Here is a 21,524-nt window from a genome sequence, read left to right as displayed (position 1 = left end):
TAATCTGTGAACTGCCCCGAGCTCTATGTGGACAGTATACAAATTAATACGAATAATATTTGGTTCTGAAAGTAGCTTACATCACAATAACAGGAAATCACATATTGAGACATTCAATAGCAGCAGAACAGATCGAAGTGCAAAAACCCTAACTGCTGCCTTTTCAGAATTCTTGTGCAAGAGCAGCTCTCTCCCCCCCACCACGTTCATTTTGCTGTTTTGCATAATGAGGAATGGGTGGGGGCTCTACAGATGTCACTGGGCTCCGGATTTCCCTCAGCTCCAGCCTACAAGGCCACAATGCTCAGGGATCAGGAGAGTACGGTATGTAATCCATCAACATCTGGACAGCTGCCTCAACTGGTTGCCCATCCCTGATAAGAGATTATGTTAAAGAAGCATAATGTGATAAGCAGCCCTTTCAGTTCAAAAGGCTCACTTTAGAAATGTGGCTGGCAAAAAGTGTTTTTGAGCAAAGTACATTAATATGCAATGACCTTAGTTGTGAATTAGGGAACTGAAGCTGGGCAGCACAAAATAAGCATGACATATCCACACCACCAGGTAAACATCCCCTACAACATGCCATAGAAATGAGTCTTGTTGTCAAGTACACTGCCCCTATGTTGCTTCACCACATCAATTCATAATTATTAGGCTGCAAATGTTGTAAGCACGACACATTGTGTGCCTTCAATACTCTAGTTTATCCAGCATCTCCATTTAAGTATTATTGTAGAATACTGTAAGAATGTTTTCAAAGTGGATTGGGGATTTGCTGTAACTTCTTGTGGTAGTTCTGGGCTGTATATGTACACAGTGTGTTTCCACCTTTGGGGTTTGAAGCCACGCATATAATGTTAACTAACCACAATCCATTTGTAGTAGTTTATTGAGAAATACTTTTGTTTGATGTGCTCCCATCTGATTTGAAAGTGTAAGCAGCAGTTAAGCTGTAGTGTGTACCTTTGAGTCAGCCATTGTGCATGTGTAGACAACAGTTTGACTGAAGAGTTAAGTGCAGGGAGATAAATTCGGCAATGCTCATTGGGTGAAGACATCTTGCCTGCCTCCCTGATGTGCACAGCAACATAAAGTGACTTGAAACACAGTGGCTGGAAACAACCTCACTGCATCTTAAGCCACTAATGTGTATACATTGGTACCTTGGGTTACAGACACTTCAGGTTACAGACTCAGCTAACCCAGAAATAGTACCTTGGGTTAAGAACTTTGCTTCAGGGTGAGAAATCGTGCGGCGGTAGCAGGAGGCCTCATTAGCTAAAGTGGCAGCTCAGGTTAAGAACAGCTTCAGGTTAAGAACGGACCTCCAGAACGAATTAAGTTCTTAACCCAAGGTACCACTGTATAGCCTAGATAGGTGACAATAAGAAGTCTCTTGTGCCAGGGAACCATCAAAGCACACTGAGGCTCCCAAGAGTACATTGGATCTGCCACACATCTAATGTCCTAAAAGTGCAGCTTTTAGGAGACAGCCTCATGAGTTAAATTTGGATCTGTGGATTCTAATTACCGTATTTTTTGCACCATAACACTCACTTTTTTCCTCCTAGAAAGTAAAGGGAAATGTCTGTGCATGTTATGGAGCGAATGCCTGCGGGTGGCGGGGGGGATCTGCTGCAGTCGTGAGCAGAGGATCCATGGTTCCCCTTCCTTCCCTCCTCCGCGGTTACAAAGCATAGATCCACATGGATCCTCAGGATTTTTGCATTGGGCTACTCCAAACTCACTGTCAGATCACATGTCTGTGGCGACAGCATGAACCACAAAAATCATATATCCACTATTTCGTTTAGAATATTTTTTTTCTTGTTTTCCTCCTCTAAAAACTATGTGCGTGTTATGGTCGGGTGCGTGTTATAGAGCGAAAAATACGGTAGGCCTGCAGGCTGAAGGATCCCTATGCCTGTTGTAAAAGTTTGTAGCGCAGCAGCACCTGAATTTTCATTTAACCTGTGTTTGGATGTAACTTGTGCCAGGAAGATAGTGTGAAGAAGCAGTAAGGAATCTGAAATGACAAATGAGGCTAGACAAGAGTATTTACTTCCACACTTAAGACTTGGCAACAATTAAATTGGGGGGGGGGGGAATGCATTCAGGTGATAAGAATATTTTTTTACAATTGTGTGTATGAGTCAAACAAAGCAATGAAAACTTTAATTCTGGTTTAAAGAATAAAATATAGTATCAAATCATCAATTTTGCAGGGGGTTGTTATGACACATATTTAACATGGAAATATAGAAAGTTAGAAAGCCAAGGCAGGAATTCATCAGCTCTTGGACACAGAAAAAAACCATGTTGTAAACTAAATATTTTTCAACATTCACAGTCTTTTTTAGTAACAGATATCACAGGATGCAGTGAAGAGTTTAAAAATACATATGATTATTTTGCATAATAAAATTGGTATAAACAAACACACTGTCACAGTCGTGGGCAGTTCTCTGATGTCAACAGCAGTTGAAGAAGGCATGAGGTGACAAAAATGCACATTACACGATGATGAATCTATTCTAGCATTTTAAAGTCAAGTACTGTGATCTGACATTGATGTTTCTAACATCATATCACTTTCATTCATTTCAATTTCAAAGGTTTCATCTAATGGAGGGGGTGCTTCCGTAGTTCTCCTCTGATGTGGTGCTTCCACTGCCATGATACTACTTTCTTCTAAGGTTTGCTTTTCTATATCAAATTCCAATACGTCCCAAGCAGGTGAAATAATGTTCTTTAATGTCTTCATAGTATGCACATCAAAGTCATAGCATCTTAATTTATCCTTAATTGCAGTTCCTGAAAGAGATTATTAATTTCCGCCATGAGATTACTTTCATGTAAAAATACTATTTCCGTCCAGTCCCATAGACTCTTAAAAGACGAAGTTCACTATCTATAGAATCACAGAATTGTAGAACTGGAAGGGACCACAGGGACCATCAAGTACACCTGTCTATGATTCATTTTTTACTTTATTATTACATTTTTATCCCCCCCCCCCCAAGGTGCTCAAGGTGATGTACATGGTTCTGCTCCTTTCCATTTTATCCTCACAACAGCTGTATGACGTAGTTTAAGCTGAGAAACGGTGACTGGCCCAAGGTCATCCAATAAGCTTCATGGCTGAGTAAGGATTTAAACCCTGGCCCTAAATACATCATACTGACCGTAACCTGTAGGTCTTTAGATAATTAAGAATGCGCAAGGTAATTCCTATGTCAAGAAAGTTAAACTTCTGTTGGTATTTATTTTATGGAACCACACCCCCAGTGGCGGCATCATCATTAAACTTTGGCAATTGCAATGGTGAAAGAACTGCATGCAATGCATACTCTACTGCGTAAAGGTAAAGGTAAAGGGACCCCTGACCACTAGGTCCAGTTGTAACCGACTCTGGGGTTGCGGCGCTCATCTCGCTTTACTGGCCGAGGGAGCCGGCGTACAGCTTCCAGGTCATGTGGCCAGCATGACTGAGACACTTCTGGTGAACTAGAGCAGCGCATGGAAACGCCGTTTACCTTCCCGCCGGAGCGGTCCCTATTTATCTACTTGCACTTTGACGTGCTTTCGAACTGCTAGGTTGGCAGGAGCAGGGACCGAGCAACGGGAGCTCACCCCATCAAGGGCATTCGAACCACTGACCTTCTGATTGGCAAGTCCTAGGCTCTGTGGTTTAACCCACAGCGCCTCCCGAGTCCTACTCTACTGCGTAGGGAGGAGCAAAACTAATGTTTCCAAAGTTCAACATACAGATTCTTCAGATGGGGCTAAGAAAGATTCCTGTCTGAATCCATGGAGAGCTATGACTAGTTAGTGGTGGACAGCTTAGCTAGACAGTGCTAAGCTAGGTGAACCAATGGTCTGACCTGGTGTAAGCAGCCTCCCTCTGTTCTTAAACCAAGCTGTAATTTCTTACCAAAATAATTTAATAAAGCCATTGACCTTCTGCCTTCTGGGGGGGACTCAGCAAATGGTTTACTAGTGATAAGTGTGCCAGTGCTCTTCATGGAAAAAATGTGCTAATGCTCTTCATGAATGCACAGCCATAGGGCTGTGGGAACATTTGAATAGCTATAGAGCAATAACAAAATCGCAGCTTACCAATGTAGGCTTCAGAATCTCCAATATACATTTCTATGCAATGTCCAAGCATAGTCACTGAAAACGTATCATCTCTTCTAAGACCGAGGGCCTGATTAAAAAGGACAAATTACAAAATCAAGAAAAGTGAAAGATCATGCTGAGCACATCAAGCTTGACACCAATTCCCCCTCCCCAATTTTATAAAGATTACATACTGTATGAAAATAATCAATTGCACTTTCAAAATTTCCCATCAGACTGTGAATGTATCCAATGGAAGAATAAGTAGAAGCATTCTGAGGAATCAATACTAGAGCTTGACGATGGTATTCGAGAGCTTCTTCATACTTCCTATTAAGAAAAACATGGATAAGGATATAATAATAATAATAATAATAATAATAATAATAATAATAATAATAATAATTTATACCCCGCCCTTCTGGCTGGGTTTCCCCAGCTACTCTGGGCGACTTCCAACAGAACACTAAATACAATAACCTATTAAACATTAAAAGCTTCCCTAAACAGGGCCTTCAGATGTCTTCTTAAAGTTTGGTAGTTATTTTTCTCTTTGACATCTGGTGGGAGGGCATTCCACAGGGCAGGTGCCACTACCGAGAAGGCCCTCTGCCTGGTTCCCTGTAACCTGGGTTCTTGTAGCGAGGGAACCGCCAGAAGGCCCTCAGTGCTGGACCTCAGTGTCCGGGCAGAACAATTGAATATTGTTTCATTCACATTATTAGGAAATACAAATAGTAAACAATTGGCAATAAAAAACCATATGGTACACTGGGCTGGTTCAGATGTTAAAGCACCCTCCTAACATGGAAAGTAATCTCAGCAGAAGTTCTCCTGGCCATTTCAAAGAATCTCAGCTTAGCATTCCATGCAAACCAGGAATACTGGTTAAAAACAAACAATGGTTATTTGTTCAACAAGCTAATTTTAAACCATGGGTTATGAAGCTGGCTTTTAAATAAACCACTGGATTCACACTGTAATGTGAGCGAAGCTGAAATTATTTAAAACTGAAAATAAACTCAGCAGTAGTCTTCCTACCACCTGCATGAGAAAAGGGGAAAGGAGGGAGTGCATGAGCCTGACATTTCTTTAGCGATGCTTGTCCTATATGCTACTAAAACAATGGCTTGGCATTCACGCAAACCAGCCCACAGGGTGAAAAGAAGAATGCAGACGGAAGGAAGGGAAGCTGTGAGATGACCTACTTGTGTAAGTAGGTGTTGGAAAACTATCTATGACTTTTGAAGGACAATGAAGTATCACATCCTGGCCTCAGGAACTCTATGCAGTACCTCAGGTCTCTTGAGCTTTCACTGTTCTATCATAAAGACTAGAAGCTTGTTTTTTAAAAAATGCAATAGCTGAGATGTTTAGAATACCATATTCCACAATACATTCCATTTCAATATATAATATGAACATGCCAGATGATAAATATAATTAAATGCATACAGAAGGATTAGTAAAACTGGAATGCCATACCATTTGAGGATAAATACTTAAAATACTAAGTACTGGTAAAAATCGCTGTTCCACTTACTTAAGCTTTCTGCATACATGCCCCAGATTATTCAATAAAGGTTCCCACTTGTCAACCGTCACCTGCAAGACAAGCATCACATCTAAGGACAAAATTTTAATGCCTCTTAAACAAAATCTTGATTGAAGTAAACAAGCTATTCCATTGGCTGTTTTAAAAAAATATCAACATCCATCCACCAAAGGATAACTTGTTATTTGAAAACTTTTGGACAATACCATAGGTGAGAAGGTGGTGATCTGCATATGTATTACTTCTGGGATATGGGTAGCTTATAAGCAGAGCGCTTGGTGGGATTCTTCAAATGTAGCACTTTGGAGTCCTGCTATCAAACAGCTGAGATGAAATTATGCCCAATTCTATATATCTATAAATAAAAATAAAATACCTCATTTCCAATGGCTTTGATCTTTTCTAACGCATCAAGAAACCACTTTTCTGCAGTTTTCCAGCTGAAAGAAAATAAGTCACTAAGATAAAACACATTTAGAGGTCTCTGTCTTATGTCTCTTCAAATTAACAGCTTATCTATTTTACTACCTATGGGGCCTTGCGTCCAAAAATGCCATTAACATGCAGCATTGAAAGATGCCTATGGGATCTCTCTCTTTTTTAAAAAGGCAGAGATGTATGTGTTTTGTTAATGAGGCTTACTGTTCCAATGTCAAAATAATTCCCATGAGATACAAAAGCAGTGATAAGTACTTAGCTGTTTTTTGAAAACCGCACCTGATCACTGAAGGAAAAAATAATATATTTCCTAAACTACAGTTATCAGTGACTGTGATAAGCGGTGTAACTGCCATTGCATTGTCAACATGATATAGTTTATATATGAAATAGTTGAAGTCACACATTAATACTAGTACTAAGTTCATCAAGTGCACAAGTGGGCAGTATAATGGTTTCTAATGGTTTTGGAGGGGGAGCTAACCAAGAAAGGAAATTATGTGCAGATATCTGGTACAAAGACAACCCAAAGTTAAAAATAGTAACTTACTCTCCATTTTGAAATGCTACCACCCCAACTTCATGCATCACGAAAGGGTCTTCGGGTGCAATACTTAAAGCTTGGCTGAAAAACCGCTCAGCTAATTTTGAGTTGTTGGTCAAGCCGTACTCCAGCCCAATATACAGCATTGGCAAATGGCAGCTACAAAAATAAAGAACATGAACAGTAATTAAAAAAACAACACCTAAGACATGAGGACATTTAAGGCAGCACTGCATTTCATTTAAACAAATCTTTGATCTATAGTTTTAAAAATACTGCAAACACTTTTAAATGGGGGGGGGGGGAGAGACAGAATAGTTAAGTTTCCTTGTTTTGACAAGCTTATCCATAATATTGCACTAGTAACTAATGTAAAGCTTACTTTCTAAGAGAAATATTAAAATCGCTGCAAATACTGAATACATCTCTGATGGCAGATGTTTCACCAGTAAATTATTATTTTTGTTTATTTTTCATCTAATATTAATACCCTTTGGTTAAGATGGTTTTATTGAACTACATCCCTATTTCCTGGCAATCTAATTTTGACCTACCCTTTCATCAGCTGGGCTGCAGTGAAATAAGCAGCCATTGCTTGGTCATGCTCACTTTCAACTGCAAATGAGTGCCCATATGCAATCCATGCTGGTCCATATGTTCTCTCAAGGGTGGTGGCTTTGCTGAAACATAAAAACCAGGTACGTGAAATAAGAGCCAACGAAACCTGCAATGCTAAACGTAATGCTTAAAGCTGTAACTCTGAAGTACAACTACTCCGGGAATAGTTATTTACTGAAGTGTGCCAATTCCAGTCTTCAGGCATACAGAAGGTTTCCTGGACCTTACTTAGTTCATCAGTGCTAACAGTACAAGGTTTCTTAAAATGGTAAACTTACAAGACAGCAACCCTTAGGACTACAGAAGACAAAGTGAGACTTACCTAAGGTATCTTCTGGCGTGTTCATTTTTATGGCCAACCATAAGATAATAACATCCTACAGCAAACCAGGAGACCTAATGGCCAGATAAAATTCAAGACACGTTAAAGCACACTACTGATATGACAAGTTTGTATGACCAAGTAAGCCAAACTATGGCTTACTGAGACTGTGCAAACATAGGGGCTCCTGAAGAAGAGCTTGCAGCTACATTGCTTTCTCCTCCCTAACCACAAGCAGAAGCCCAAAACAAGCCTTCGTGCAGCAGTAAAAAGGACCAAGGAGAAGGAAGGTGGCTGCAAGCTATTTTCCATGGATCCGGATTGGAAAGCCTTGGTTTGGCTTACTGTGTCATGAAAACAAGGCCAATGTATGGGATCGGTTCCATTTAAAATGTAGGAACATAGTGGGTTCAAGCAAACAACATTAGAAATATGTTCCTTTTTTATCACTTTTTTCAAAAGGTACCATGCCTACTCTATTTGTGAAATTTTAAAGATTGGAGGGGGGGGGGGTCAAAAGCTAAGCATTTTATGTACCATTAAGCTGAGGAATATTCATGTAGCCTATACAGAAAAGTGGTACTACTAATAAGGCTAACATTATAATAAACTATTCATTACCATAATAATGGTAATAACATTTCACTTTAGATGTATATGGTACTATATGGGTCCTAACCTTTTAAACTTTTTTTTTTATGGCATTCATAGCACATTTATGAAACAAAGAACAGAAGTACAACTTACAGGATTATTTGGGTACAAATCCACCAGTTTATGGGAAAGGTAGAAAAGTTCTAGGAAGAAGAAATATATTTATGTTAAACAATAGTATATATGTAGCAGCTTGTGTTGAAGGTTGATAAAATAAAGTGTTATGCCTTTTTGTTCACATTTTTATTGGATTGAAAATGCTAATTAGAATAAAGCTGTCAACTGTTTCTCTCAAACTATCCCATATAATATATTCTTATGTTTTAAGTCTATTTTCAAAGGCGCTCATTCACAAGTCATGCTAAGGCAAACTATGGTTTACCAAAACCATGCAAATGTGTTGGCTCTTGAAGACGACGGGCACCTGTTTTGCTTCTTGACAGTCCTTTAACCATAGCGTGGCATGGCAGCCATGCCAGGGTTTAGCTTAGCATGCCATGTGAACCCAGGATTGTGGCTAAGGTCTCCACATTAACCATAGAGCAAACCTGGGCTAGCGATCCTGGCTAAGGAGGAAAGGTCTTAATCAAACCCTGCATTTGGGCATCACCATGGTTTAGCTGTTACATGCTAAAAGTTCTGGGCAGGGAGCTCCAGGAGCCAGGACATTTGTGAGGTCCTAATGAGTCACAGTCGGCTTACCATGCCATATGAACCAGGCCACTGACAGCCACTCTAGCCTGGTTGGCATCTTAACATAAAATATTCCGTAGACAATTTTTATTTAACATGTTACGGTTTAGTATAGTAGCTTTTGCATTTAGTAGTGTGGTTTCCAGTTTTCTTTACAATAGGAAGCCAACTTTGTCACTAGAAACAAGGGGATCAGTAGTCCTCATCCCTTGGGGTGGGCCTTCCACTTAGCAAGATTTCACATTTCATTTAACTATTTTCCACTACGGATGACTCACTGTTACAATTTTTTTCCTGGCTCTCCACTGAAAGCACACACATTTCTCCTTTAAAAATTAAAAAAGGAGGAATTGATTTTAAGAATTGTATAATATTAACTACTTAAGTAGCATCTTAATAGCTGCAAATTATAAAGGCATAAAATGCAAATATACTAACAGGATGAATAATTTTCTGCCTTTAAATGAGAAAATGGACTCATTTCTACTGCAGAACCAGCAGAAATGTGTAGCAGGAACCCCTCAATGAAAGAGTGAAATATTGCTATATTAATTTTAGTTAATATCAAATCCATCATATATGGATTAACACACAAATACGGGTCCTTATGCTTTCTTTATGACTACCCATCAATATCTGTCTACAAAATCTCATATTTTATTTATTTATAAAGGCTTGCCTTCAAAGCTGAGACACCCCCCTCCGAGTAGTTTTGGGGGGTGTGCAGGAGGAAGGAGATGAGGGTTAAATCCTGTTGAATGAGTAAAAAATCTGCTTGTTCTGTGTTGAATTCTGGCCTATGCAGCCAATCCTTCCTCCAAGTGGCAAGACATGGTTCTCGCCTAAACTATTTTATTTTCACAACCACTTTGTGAAATAGGTTAGGCTGAGATTTAGAGACTAACCAAGGCCACCCAATGAGCTTCAGGGTGGAGTGGAAATTTGAACACAGCTCTAGAACCCTGGTCCTAGTTCTACTCACTACACCATGCTAGCTTTTAACTCCTGAATTAGAGCTGAAAGGCCTGTTCAGGAGCCAATGCAAAATATAAATAAATAAATAAAAATAGACCAGGAGTCCCTTTAAAAATAATTAATATTCAATTTGTATTAAAACACCTTCTCACCATTTGCTTTATTCAGCTCCACAAGTGTCCCAATATGCACAGGTAAACAACTGGCATGGAATGGATCCTTTTCCATTACTCTAAAAATAAGCGGAAATAAAAACCCTCAAGGGACAGTAACTTAATAAAAATTGAGGCGCAAATAAATGATTGTTCTTGCAAAATATGGTAGAATTGCTTATTACTTTGTATCCTTCCCATCATACAAAGTACTCAGAGAGGCACTAAAAGACTGTAGTTTTCAGCTCCATATATTAAAGTTCTCCTCCCTAATTTTTTTTTTTTTTAAATAGGAATATAGAAAGGTGCCCTATACTGAATCAGACCATTAATCCATTTAGCTGAGTATTGTCTACAATGACTGGCAACAGCTCTTGAGGGTTTCAGGCAGGTGTCTCTCCCACCCACACCTGGAGATACTGGGAAACTGAACCCAGGACATTCTGAACATGAGGAACTGAGCCACGGCCCTTCGCCGCTGGGGAAAGAAGATTAGACTCAGCATTCGCTCAACAGGAGGCTCCATCCAGTCATGACTTGCTAGCAAATATTATCTGCGAATACAGTCATACCTTGGAAGTCGAATGGAATCCGTTCCGGAAGTCCGTTCAACCTCCAAAATGTTTGAGAACCAAGGCGTGGCTTCTGATTGGCTGCAAGAAGCTCCTGCAGCCAATCAGAAGCCGTGGAAGCCGCGAAGGATGTTCAGGTTCCAAAGAACATTCACAAACTGGAACAATCACTCTGGGTTTGCGGCGTTTGGGAGCCAAAACGTTAGTCTCGCAAGACGTTCGACTTCCAAGGTACGACTCTACTATTTCACCTTGCTAGACATACTGTACACTTAAAAACACATTGTGTGAAATAGCTTTCTTTGTGCCCTGCTTAAAGTTATCCACTTCCAAATGCACAGATTTGGTAAATGAATAGCTAAACCCAGAGCTGGGGAACCTGTGGCCCTCCAGATGTTGCCAGACCACCATGGATGAAGGAATGGATGAAATTTAAAGACTATTTAGTTAAATTTAGTTAAATATGCTAAGATGACTTAATTGGAAAAACTTGCAAATACCAGATAGGCTTAGGATTTAAATATGTGATGTTAGAGAATAATATGTTTAAAGTTAAAATGAAAAGAAAGAATGATGTTAAGTGATTAAGTTAATTTTATGAGAAATTTGGTTTTGGAAAACTGTTACAATGATATACACTGAAACTCAGCCGGGGGACTCGAGGAAGTCATTTAACAATGTTACTAAGATTGGATTAAGTACACTTAAGATTTATATTTGTTTGTTTGTTTAAAAAATTTTGGAAAATCAATTTTAAAAATTGGGGCGAAAAACCAACCCAACAACTTGCACTATCCCCAACTACTGTCCCTGCTGGCAGCAGTTTATGGGAGTTGTAGTCCAGCAATATCTGGGGGACAAACCTCCCCAACCCTGATCTTATCTCATCAAAACTGTCATACAAGACAATTCAATGCGCCGAGCCCCAAACATTTATCCCCCAAACCTTTAGTAAAAGACTGAGAAAAGGCTAACAGGCAAGGTGTAAGCGATACAATGACAGCTGGTGGGATTCCAAACGGTAGCGACCAACAATTAACACATCCAGGCTTTACAGTCATCTCCGCTCTATGAAAAGATGCTTTCAGTAAAGAGCGAACAATTATCGACTGGCTTCCACAATTGAGTGGTTTCAAATAAATGCTATTTCGTAACAGGCTGATGATATATGTACTCACAGAGAAGTGAGCTTGTAGCACATTTTGAAATCGCAGTTGTAGTAATGCCTTTCTGCTAAAGACACGACGACATCCAGATTATCTTGGAGACCATCGACAGATTCAGGGATCAACGTTTCACTGGGTTTATTATACTGAAAGAGAGAAGAAAGGTCAATAGAGAACCATGTGGTTGCTCAGATCCATAATACCATTATTGCTAGAGGGCAATGACATACCTCCTCCCTCCCCTATTAGACTTTGGTTGAGAAGCTTCCCCTTTGTCTGGAAAGGTGGCAGGCAAGACCTAACAAGATAGCAGGAACCAGCAAATGCATTTTGCTCTAACACCTTCTTTTCAGATGGATGACGGAGTGTCCATTAAACTCGGTTCTTAATCCAAACAAGGCCATGCTGTATCACCTATCAGTTGGCTTACTGAGTGCCCTGAGACAGGGTATCGACATTTAAAAAAAAACACTGTAAAAGCCTCATAAATTCAAGCAGTCCTATTGTTAAGGGTGGCGACGGGGGTGGGTGGGGGTGGAGATTGCCATCCTTTCTGTTCACATGAAAGACAATCCACCAGGATCATTCCGTTCTTCCATGGGTCTTTGTTTCTACAATAATAGCCAGATTGCCTGAATAGACCTATATGGTTTAGGAGGTAGTCTTCTCACACAATGAGGGTGGGAGTAGGGAAAAGGCATCTAGAGCTGCTATTCATATCAACAGCTACATTTTACAATTAAGGTTCTAAACTGTGTAGGGAGCCTTCATGAGTATAGCAGACTTGCTGCTGCAGATGTTTGCCCTTCAATGCATGACAAGCGGCAGGGAAATGTGATGGCAACACAGTGAAAGGCGCATAGCTAGCGAGAGCATCTATGCTCTCCACTGATGAGGTTCTAATTGTGTGAGGAGCAGGATACATACATAGGGCTACAGAGTTTTCCAAATGATAATCTGAACCTGATCTTAGCTTCATATTTTGAAAACTGTTTCCATTATAGCCATTATGACCCTTCTAGAATTATTAAATATATATGGTATATCATATTTGGATACACTGAAAGCTTTTGAGGGGTGAATTATGATTGATTGATTGATTAATAAATAGTATGCAAGGTCACAATAACTGATGCAAACTGCTAAGACACAAAAAGAACCAAATTGTAGGTGCTAAGATGCAAAATATAGGCTATTGGTTACATTAAAGTATATGTAATAGAATGTTACCAAATTTACATTTGAATCAATGTAGATTTCTTTTAAACTACAGTACTATTACCTTTTTTTAATTTGTTCTCAAACAGAAAATGTAGCAATACTACTTCTTCTTCTGTGCACTGTTTTCCTAGAGGTAGAGATTCCAGCAGCTCTTTTTCTGAACACATCAGTTACAAAAGTGAATTCCAGAAGAATGGTAGAGAATAATAAAAACACAATAAAACATCAAACATTAAAAACTTCTCTAAATAGGGAGGGTAAGTGATACAATATACTTCGTGGCATTGCATTTGTATAGTGTAATTCATATGGATCAAATTACACATTGTTTGGGATGAAATTTTCCATATTTGTACAATGGTATAAATGTGGTGCGTTATTTCACTGAACATGAGATTTGCGGCAGGAGCAGTGCTCAGGTAAAAATGTTTCAACTGCTACCATATACAGCATCATAAAACATGTTGCATTGAGATATAAGGTTCTGACATACAGTCAATCTTTCTAGAGAATTAGGAACACTCTGCTACTTCCTATGTATGTTTACCTGTCTTTGTCTATTCTGCTGGGAGCTGCCCAGAGTGACTGGGGAAACCCAGCCAGATGGACAGGGTATAAATAATAAAGTTATTATTATTATTCTATAAATATGTCTCCAAAACTTTTAGAACCTGTGCTTCCCTTCTGAATTTCCTCTGCTCTGTGCCTTTCTCCTCTCTCCTGTCCTGCAAATCTTACAATCTGACACCAATAACACATTCCAGAAGTGAGCATGTGGAGTTATGTCCCATCATATGCAGTTATGTACCGTTGATAGATTGGGGTGGAAAATAGAAGGGGAAAAGATTTCCCCCCTAAAAATCACATTCAGCAGCACTTCCTTTTCGGGATGATAAAATAGCAGAGATGTGTATCACCTTCTTTTTTCCCCCAGGGAGGCATGAGATCTTAGCTGGTAGGGTCGAAGGTTCCTAGAAATTCTCTCTCTCTCCCTGTAATTCCTTCTGCCTTAGAAACACCATATCCAAAAAGGGAGGCTTGCTTCATAATTTAATAAACACTAGCCTATTCATTGCAGGGAATGGTAGGGAAGCAGGATGACAATGGCATTCATACACCAGTTTGAAGGCTGTATTTTATATTCGGACTGATGAAATGCCTATCATTATGGCAGAAAAGAAGTAAAAGAGGATTTGCAGGATCACCATCAGTGGGGGAAGGTGCTGCTAGTTTTACCCCTAACTGCAGCATTGCCTTCAAATTCATTTTCATGGGGGAAATAAAACGTACTTTAGCCATTTGCTAATACAAGGAAGGGAAAGTAAAGAGTACCGCATTCACGGGCGCAACTGAGCTGAGGGCTACCACACTGAGCATGTTGCTATCACGTGCTGGCTGAGGATCCAGTAGATCCTGTGTCAGCCCAGCCTTTCCTCCACAAAAACACCCTGCTTTGGAGCATTCTGAAGTCTACAGCCACTAGGAACACCACTGCTGGCATCTTCCATCCAAACTCTGTTTGGATGGGCACACAGGGATGCTCCATGGTGACCGGACTTCCCTGCCAGTGGCAGAGTTGCTTCATTAGTGGAGGCTGGTGGCACCAGACCAGACAGTGCTGGGCAGAGGGACACCTCCACTTCAAAAACAAAACATTAAAAACCTCCAGCAAGGAAGATTGTGAGTTTGAGCTGCTCTGTCGGCTTTGGAGAATAACCAGCAAAATTTATTTGTTTTGAAAACTGGTATCTCTAATCAACGGCTGATATAATTTAATATTTTGTTGATTAAAACACTTTTTTTGGACAAAGAGAAATAATGTTTTAAAACTGGAGGGGTGATGAGAGTTCTCCAAACCTTCTTCTGCTGTCAGCATATGGTGTGATGTTAAAAGGTCAAATGCTTCGAAGCAGTAAACATCGAGTTTCAAGGCCTCTTTGTAGCTGAATGTTGCCAGGGTTCTGTTATCAAGGGCATCATAGATCTTCCCACGCAAAAGGCAAATAGAGCTCTTGATCTGATGGGAAAGGATAGGTGGAGGTCAGAGAAGGAATTGGTGTTTGCAGTTGGATTCTGAGCACAAATTAAAACTTAGAAACAAAAAAAAAAGCATTTTATTCATCAGATTGGACCATTCACACTGCATCATACTTCATAAAATTCATAGTTAAGTGTGTTATACATCTGTACAGTGGTTAACCATGGCATAGCCCATGAGGTGTGTACTTGATTCATGTGTGTCTTTACTCTGTTTATACAAACACGAGCCTTTTAAAGATGAAATACTGTTTTTACAAAGCCAAAATTTAAAGACATAACACAAGGCTATTGCAAATTAACATCACCACAAAGCCTTCTAGTTACGTTTCCTGCAGCCTTGAATACATCATATGCTTACATTAATTTATATCTGTCAATATGTTACTTACTGAAGATTGTGAAACCTCCCAGTCATTGGAACAGTCCTTTGGACCACTTTCATCCTTGCAATATTTTTCGAACAGTCTTTTGTTGATCGGTTCTTCCATGTCAAGAATATCAAGAGCCTGTTGATATTCTTTTGCAGCATACTGCACAGAGAAACTCAAAGTTGTGTTGAAAGTGGCAATGCAAAAAGTAATATTTTTTTAAAGAGCTCATCCACCAGCAGTCTTACATAATTCATTCTGAACAACAACTTTACACATATAAACATACATACCACTTTTGGTTGTTATACAGGCATACAAAGTCTAAACCCATCTCAACCTCAACGTCCACAGAGTTGCCTCTTTTTTGTTAGTTTCATTTAGTCCCTACATTCTCCATTTCCCTTTAAACCTTTGCCACCATACCAAGACTAGCTTTCTGTGCTCATTACTTTGTTCTTCTGTTTCCCACAGAGCTGTATTTCCTATTGGGCTTACTGGCAAGCTGTGCCAGGGCCCTGGCCTCTCAGGGGCGTCACAGTGAGTAGGAGAGCTGCATGGTTTTGCTGGTGGCCTCCCCTTTCCCTGCACGCCTGCCAGCTGCGCCCTGTCAACCATATGGCTGGGGAGCGTGCAGCTTGCCTCCCAAGCCTCCACAGGAGGAGAGCGATCCCTGCAGAGGCTTAGGATGGAAGCTGCGCCCCACCAACTATATGGCTGGCAGGCGTGCAGCTTCCTTCCCAAGCCTCCGTGGGAGGAGAGCAATCCCCACAGAGGCTTGGGGAAAGGTCAACAACTCTGGGAAAGGGGGGGGGGTAGCACCAGAGGGATCCTTGAACCACGTGCCAGATATGCTTAAGACGGCCCTGGTTTCCCACCCTATTCCTACTGCATATTATTTAGATGTGAGCTTTCAAGAAAAAGGAATGTGTGTTTCCTTTATTCAATAGTGTTAACTGTCCTGAATCTTCAATAAGCGCAGATTTAAAATAATTATAGCATTTAAACTACCATTTGAATTGCAGTATTTTTTAAGCTAACAGTTACAAAATAGTTCAGGTTTTCACATTTCTATCTCAGCTGCAAATAACCCCTTCTGCCATGTGATTTTCTTAGACATACTGGCTGCTTAGTGAAGAATCATTCTAATGATATCGTATCGTATTGTATCGTATCGTAATGTAAGTAAATACTTACATGACATCTAGCAGCAAGGTATCGACATGCTTCATATAACTAAGGGAGAAATTAAAATTGTTTAAATCATTTTGCACTTTGAAAAGGTATAACTTTTTAAAGAATAAAGATGGTGATGCCTGACATAGCATTGTGATTCTTATACTTTGTACTTTCAATTTACAAGTCTGTTTATCATATTTTGTCCAGTTCCTTTAATACATTCTGCATGCCAAGAGTCAATTCTTTCATTGCCTTTCTAACTGAACTGCTCTCTGTCATCTTCTTTCTGCCAACATAGATCCTGCTGACTTAATTAATCTTGAAAGAATCCTATTTATGTATTAAAAGAAAGAAAGAAAATCTAGGAAACAGAAGGAATGTTTTCAATAGAAATTGTCTTATGCTACAGTACTTTGCTTTTCTGTAATCACTACCCACCGCTGGCTTCAGCAAGACACCTGTCAGCAAGTTAGCAGTTTATGTTACCACTTCTATGCTATTTATATTTCTTACTTTACTCCCATTGCTTCTACAGTACTGCAGTATTGGCTTAACTGCTATCAGCACCTACAATTTCAATAGTTCCTCATGTTCCATTCCATCTTATCCCCATTTGGTGCTTTGACTATTTTCTCATATGTTACCTATTTCATAAATTATTACAGAAGGTGCAGCAACTAGCATGTCTGACAATGCTCGACTTAGCAACTTGTACAACAAACCAAAAAGGCTAAAATGGAAGAAACAAGACTGGTCTGCAGTATCTTACCTTATCTAGTTTTCTTGACCTAAGGGCATGTGCTGCCCTGTGGTACTGAGCTGTGAGGTAAAGACACTGAGCCAGCCAATAGATATCCTGTGGGTCTTCTAAAAATGAAATAGCCACACAACTTTATTCAATATGATCCCCCACAAAACTCATGTGCTTTATCTTGCTTGTATGGGATACATTTTGTTCACAGCACGTTAAAAAAACAGCAAGACTTAATTTACCAAAAGCAAGTATCTCTATAACTGATAAATTAAAGAACAATAAAAAATCCTATCTTTGTCAACCTGAGAAAAATGTCTAAGCACTAAGTTAAACCAACCATTAGAATTTTGCATTGCATTTAACAGTCTTTTAGACATAAGGGTATAAACAACGGCCAGATGACTGCAATTTTGGAGATAATGTGCATCAGATACAAGCATTACAAACATTTACTGGGGAACTAGATATACTACCCTGTCATTTTTTTACACCAATGCAAGCCAGATCAGAGTTACTGTATCCCAATGATGGTGAAACACCACAATGTTGGAAGTTTTTATTCATATAATTCAGTTATGGGAAATCTCTGGCTGTGGACCTGCCATACCTCCTCATTTGGCCCACCAGCAGGTTTCCGACAAGTCACACCCTCCTGCTCTGCATGTGATGCTCTATATCACATCACTTGTAGGGCTGGTAAATATTTCTCTCCCTGATAAAAGTGGGATTTGCAAGCACAACCCATCACCGATCAGCTGACCATGAGTCCCTGTAAAGCGCTGCACTATGCAAGTGCTGTTGAAAAGCTGATCATTGATTTTTGCAAAATGCTGTGCCTTTGCCTGTGCAGTTTGATTTCAAACTGTGCTGGCAAAGGAAAAAGGGTCCCCTGATGTCACTGTGACATACAGTAGTTTGGTTTACAGGTGGGCAGACCCACCCACCTGTCAAGCTTTGCCTGCAGGTGGGGGAGCAAGTAAGGATCCATCCTGCTGGCTTGATCCAGTTTCCCACCTCTGCTGTAAATACAGTACTTCAAAGGTATCAACCCAAGCAATCCAAGCCTGAAAGACATGTCATGGTCATTCTGAAGAAAAATAAACACAATATAGGAAAGGGGAATTCATTTAGATAACACTTCACAGAAATAGTTTTAGAAAAGGTGACTGCTGTATAATTAAAGAAATATGTAACTTACCATGAGACAATGAAGCTACTTTATCTGCCCAAAACAGAGCACTTTGATACTGTTGCTGTTTTTAGGAGCAAAGAAAGAACAAGTATTACACATGTTTTTCCTATAACAAATTGTATTGATTACATTTGGTTCCCACCCTTTATCCAAGGGACTCAAGGCGACATATATGGTACTCTCCCCCGCTGTCACCTCCCAGTTTTATCTTTTTATCTACTCTGTGAGGTAGATTAGGCTGAGATAGTGTGACTTGGCTCATGGTCACAGAGAGAATTTTATAGATGAGTGGGCATTTCAACCTATGTCTCTTTAGTGTTTCTCTAATAAAACTGGATTATTGCTTATACAAATAAGCAATGAACTTTTACTTGTCCACCAGGAGAGAACCAATCTGGTATTATTATATATACAACCCATTTGATCATTTTGCAAATGAGGAATTGAAGCTAAATGACCCACCCAGAACTATCAACACTTTGAGACACTGAACTATCGCCAAGAGAAGGACTGTCACTTTATATTGGAAGGGTCTCCTGTACGTTTAACTACAGCACGATGGACAGAAACTGTGCCACTCACTGAAACCGCCTCTATTCGCTAGGAAAGGCACATAGCTTCTAACAGGTAAGTAATGTGGCAGTGGAAACCGGGACTGGTAGGGAGAAAGACAAGACAGGTGAACAATAGGTGGAGCCAGAGCCAACAACAGCAGGCACATCTAGTTAATTCTAGTTTGATAGAATCATAGAACCTGTAGTGCTGGAAGGGGCCACGAGGGTCATCTAGCGCAACACTCAAGCCGGGATTTATGTTGGGGAGTCAGGCTTTATGTTGGCGGGTGGGGCAGAAACCAAACTATTAGTTACCGGTAAGTATTTCTACTCATTTACAGTGGTATTTTGGGTTACATATGCTTCAGGTTACAGACTCTGCTAACCCAGAAATATTACCTCGGGTTAAGAACTTTGCTTCAGGATGAGAACAGAAATTGTGCTCTGGCGGCACAGCGGCAGCAGGAGGCCCCATTAGCTAAAGTGGTGCTTCAGGTTAAGAACAGTTTCAGGTTAAGAACGGACCTCCGGAATGAATTAAGTATTTAACCCGAGGTACCACTGTACTTAAAAGGGAATGGTGTGGGTTGGGGGGATAAGGTATTTATTTTGCAATGCAGATACTAATACATGGGGCTTCTTTTGCAGACAACTGCACTCAACTTGTGATAATCAGAGTACAGTGCAAAGTTCTTAACCTGAAGCACTATTTCTGGGTTAGCAGAGTCTTTAACCTGAAGCATATGTAGCCTGAAGCGTATTTAACCCGAGGTACCACTGTACTTGATTTAGGTCATGACTCCCCTGCAATGCAGGAATCATTTGCCCAACGTGCGGCTCGAATCCACGACCCTATTAAGATCTACAAGGGCAACACCTTAGGAAGTGGCAGCTGACTGCCTGCACCAACCCTTAGGCTGGCTGCAAGAAAGAAGGAGGCAGGCAATTGCTGGGGGGGGGGGCTTTGAGAGGAGGGTGAGCTGAGGCTGAGCTTCCCGTCCAAAAAAGAGTGGGCGTCGGTGGCGGCTAAGGAGCGACGTTGAGGACCCCGAGAGAACGACGTGGGGGGCGGAGCGTCTCCCCACCTTTCTCGCCTTGGCTCACCTGGTCTATGTACTGCCTCACCCGCTTCCGGAGGCGTTCCAGGTTCATTTCCCCGCACAGACCCCTCGGGGGAAGCCGGCCGGCCAAGCCGCCGCCTCGCCTCGAGCTCCTTCCCGTTAAACCACCGCCGCTCACGGCTCCTCTGACAAGGTCCGTCGGCAATAGCGCTCCCCCGCGACATCGCCTCGGTGCAACAGTCATAATTGCACCCTCGGAAACGCCTGCCCTGCGCGCGACGTTCCGGCAGTTCCTCGAGGCGTGGAAAATATAAACCGCTTGCGTTTTTAAATTTGCACTGAGCGAGCTGCGGGGGCGGGGGGCGGCGTAAGTATTGTTTAGGCTGGCGACGGGGTTATTGATATTTGTTTTTCCGTATCCCCCCCAAAGATCCTTTGATTTATGTGGAAATATTGGTTTGTTTATATTTATTTGATGGATTGATTTATATACCGCCCTTCATCAGGGTGGTTCACAGACAGGGCCGGATTTAGGTTTGATGAGGCCCTAAGCTACTGAAGGTAATGGGGCCCTTTATATGTCCAGCTGTCCTCTGTCAACAACAAATTGTCACTGTTTTTTGTGTTGAATAGATGCTATATGGTAATTTATGGACCTTACAGCTATCTAAAGCCATTTGCACATAACAAAATAATGTAGTTTTTATTTTATTTGTTTTTTTATCTTATATTTTGGAAATGTACATCCAGTGGTTTTTTCCCCTTCAATTTTTTTTAGGGGCTCCCAAGAGAGTGGGGCCCTAAGCTATAGCTTGTTTAGCTTATACGTAAATCCAGCACTGTTCACAGATACAGGATAAAAAACATGAAGTAAAACAGAACAGCAAAATGATAACACCACCACTATTCCCACAGACACATATTTTAAAAAAGGCTGTGAGGATATCAATTAGCAAAAGGCCTAGTTAAAGAGGAATATTTTTTTGCCTGGTGCCTAAAGACATATAATGAAGGCGCCAGGTGAGCCTCCCTGGGGAGAGCATCCCATAAATGGGGAGCCACTGCAGAAAAGGATCCGTTCTCGTGTTGCCACCCTCTGGACGGTTTATATGGGGAGAGGAGGTCCTCAGGGTAATGCGGTCCTGAGCTCGATTCGGTTGTGTACTTTTGATGTGTTTTATTTATGGTTTGTGACTTCTTTTGTCCTGTTTGTGACTAAGTGAATCTTTTTATGTTGTAAACCACTACGAGCGAGGTTTTAACTATGGAAAGGTGGCACACAGATAAAAGACAACTGTCAGGACAGGATGAAAGAATGAAGCAAGTCATGGCTTAATAGCA

The 21,524-nt window shown here is 40.6% G+C and overlaps 1 protein-coding gene across 1 annotated transcript; it reads right to left on the bottom strand.

Moving 5' to 3' along the window:
- Window positions 1-2,042: 2,042 nt before the first annotated feature.
- Window positions 2,043-20,395, bottom strand: CDC16 (cell division cycle 16). Its single transcript, XM_081907499.1, has 18 exons — window positions 20,227-20,395; window positions 18,575-18,629; window positions 17,392-17,489; window positions 16,641-16,679; window positions 15,465-15,605; window positions 14,893-15,052; window positions 13,098-13,192; window positions 11,827-11,960; window positions 10,077-10,156; window positions 8,350-8,399; window positions 7,603-7,676; window positions 7,217-7,342; window positions 6,669-6,821; window positions 6,057-6,120; window positions 5,669-5,730; window positions 4,320-4,455; window positions 4,123-4,213; window positions 2,043-2,817 (listed from the first exon to the last, which is right to left on the bottom strand). Exons 1-18 carry the CDS (start codon window positions 20,272-20,274, stop codon window positions 2,552-2,554), a joined length of 1,872 nt encoding a protein of 623 aa, XP_081763625.1. The 5' UTR covers window positions 20,275-20,395; the 3' UTR covers window positions 2,043-2,551.
- Between the last annotated feature and the right edge of the window lie 1,129 nt (window positions 20,396-21,524).

This window comes from Podarcis melisellensis (genome assembly GCF_964234715.1).
Source record: "Podarcis melisellensis genome assembly, chromosome: 4".
Taxonomy (NCBI): Eukaryota; Metazoa; Chordata; class Lepidosauria; order Squamata; family Lacertidae; genus Podarcis; species Podarcis melisellensis.
Note: the sequence above shows the minus strand (reverse complement) of the source record. Positions and strands in the feature narration are given on the sequence as shown.

Excerpts from the sequence above, each read along its gene's own strand:
- CDC16 (XM_081907499.1), bottom strand. The coding sequence starts at position 20,274 with ATGAACCTGGAACGCCTCCGGAAGCGGGTGAGGCAGTACATAGACCAG. Across the intron at positions 8,400-10,076 it reads GGAGCTGAATAAAGCAAATG|AACTTTTCTACCTTTCCCAT; the intron begins GTGAGAAGGTGT and ends TCTTCTTCCTAG. Across the intron at positions 7,677-8,349 it reads ATTTGTACCCAAATAATCCT|GTCTCCTGGTTTGCTGTAGG; the intron begins GTAAGTTGTACT and ends TCTGGCCATTAG.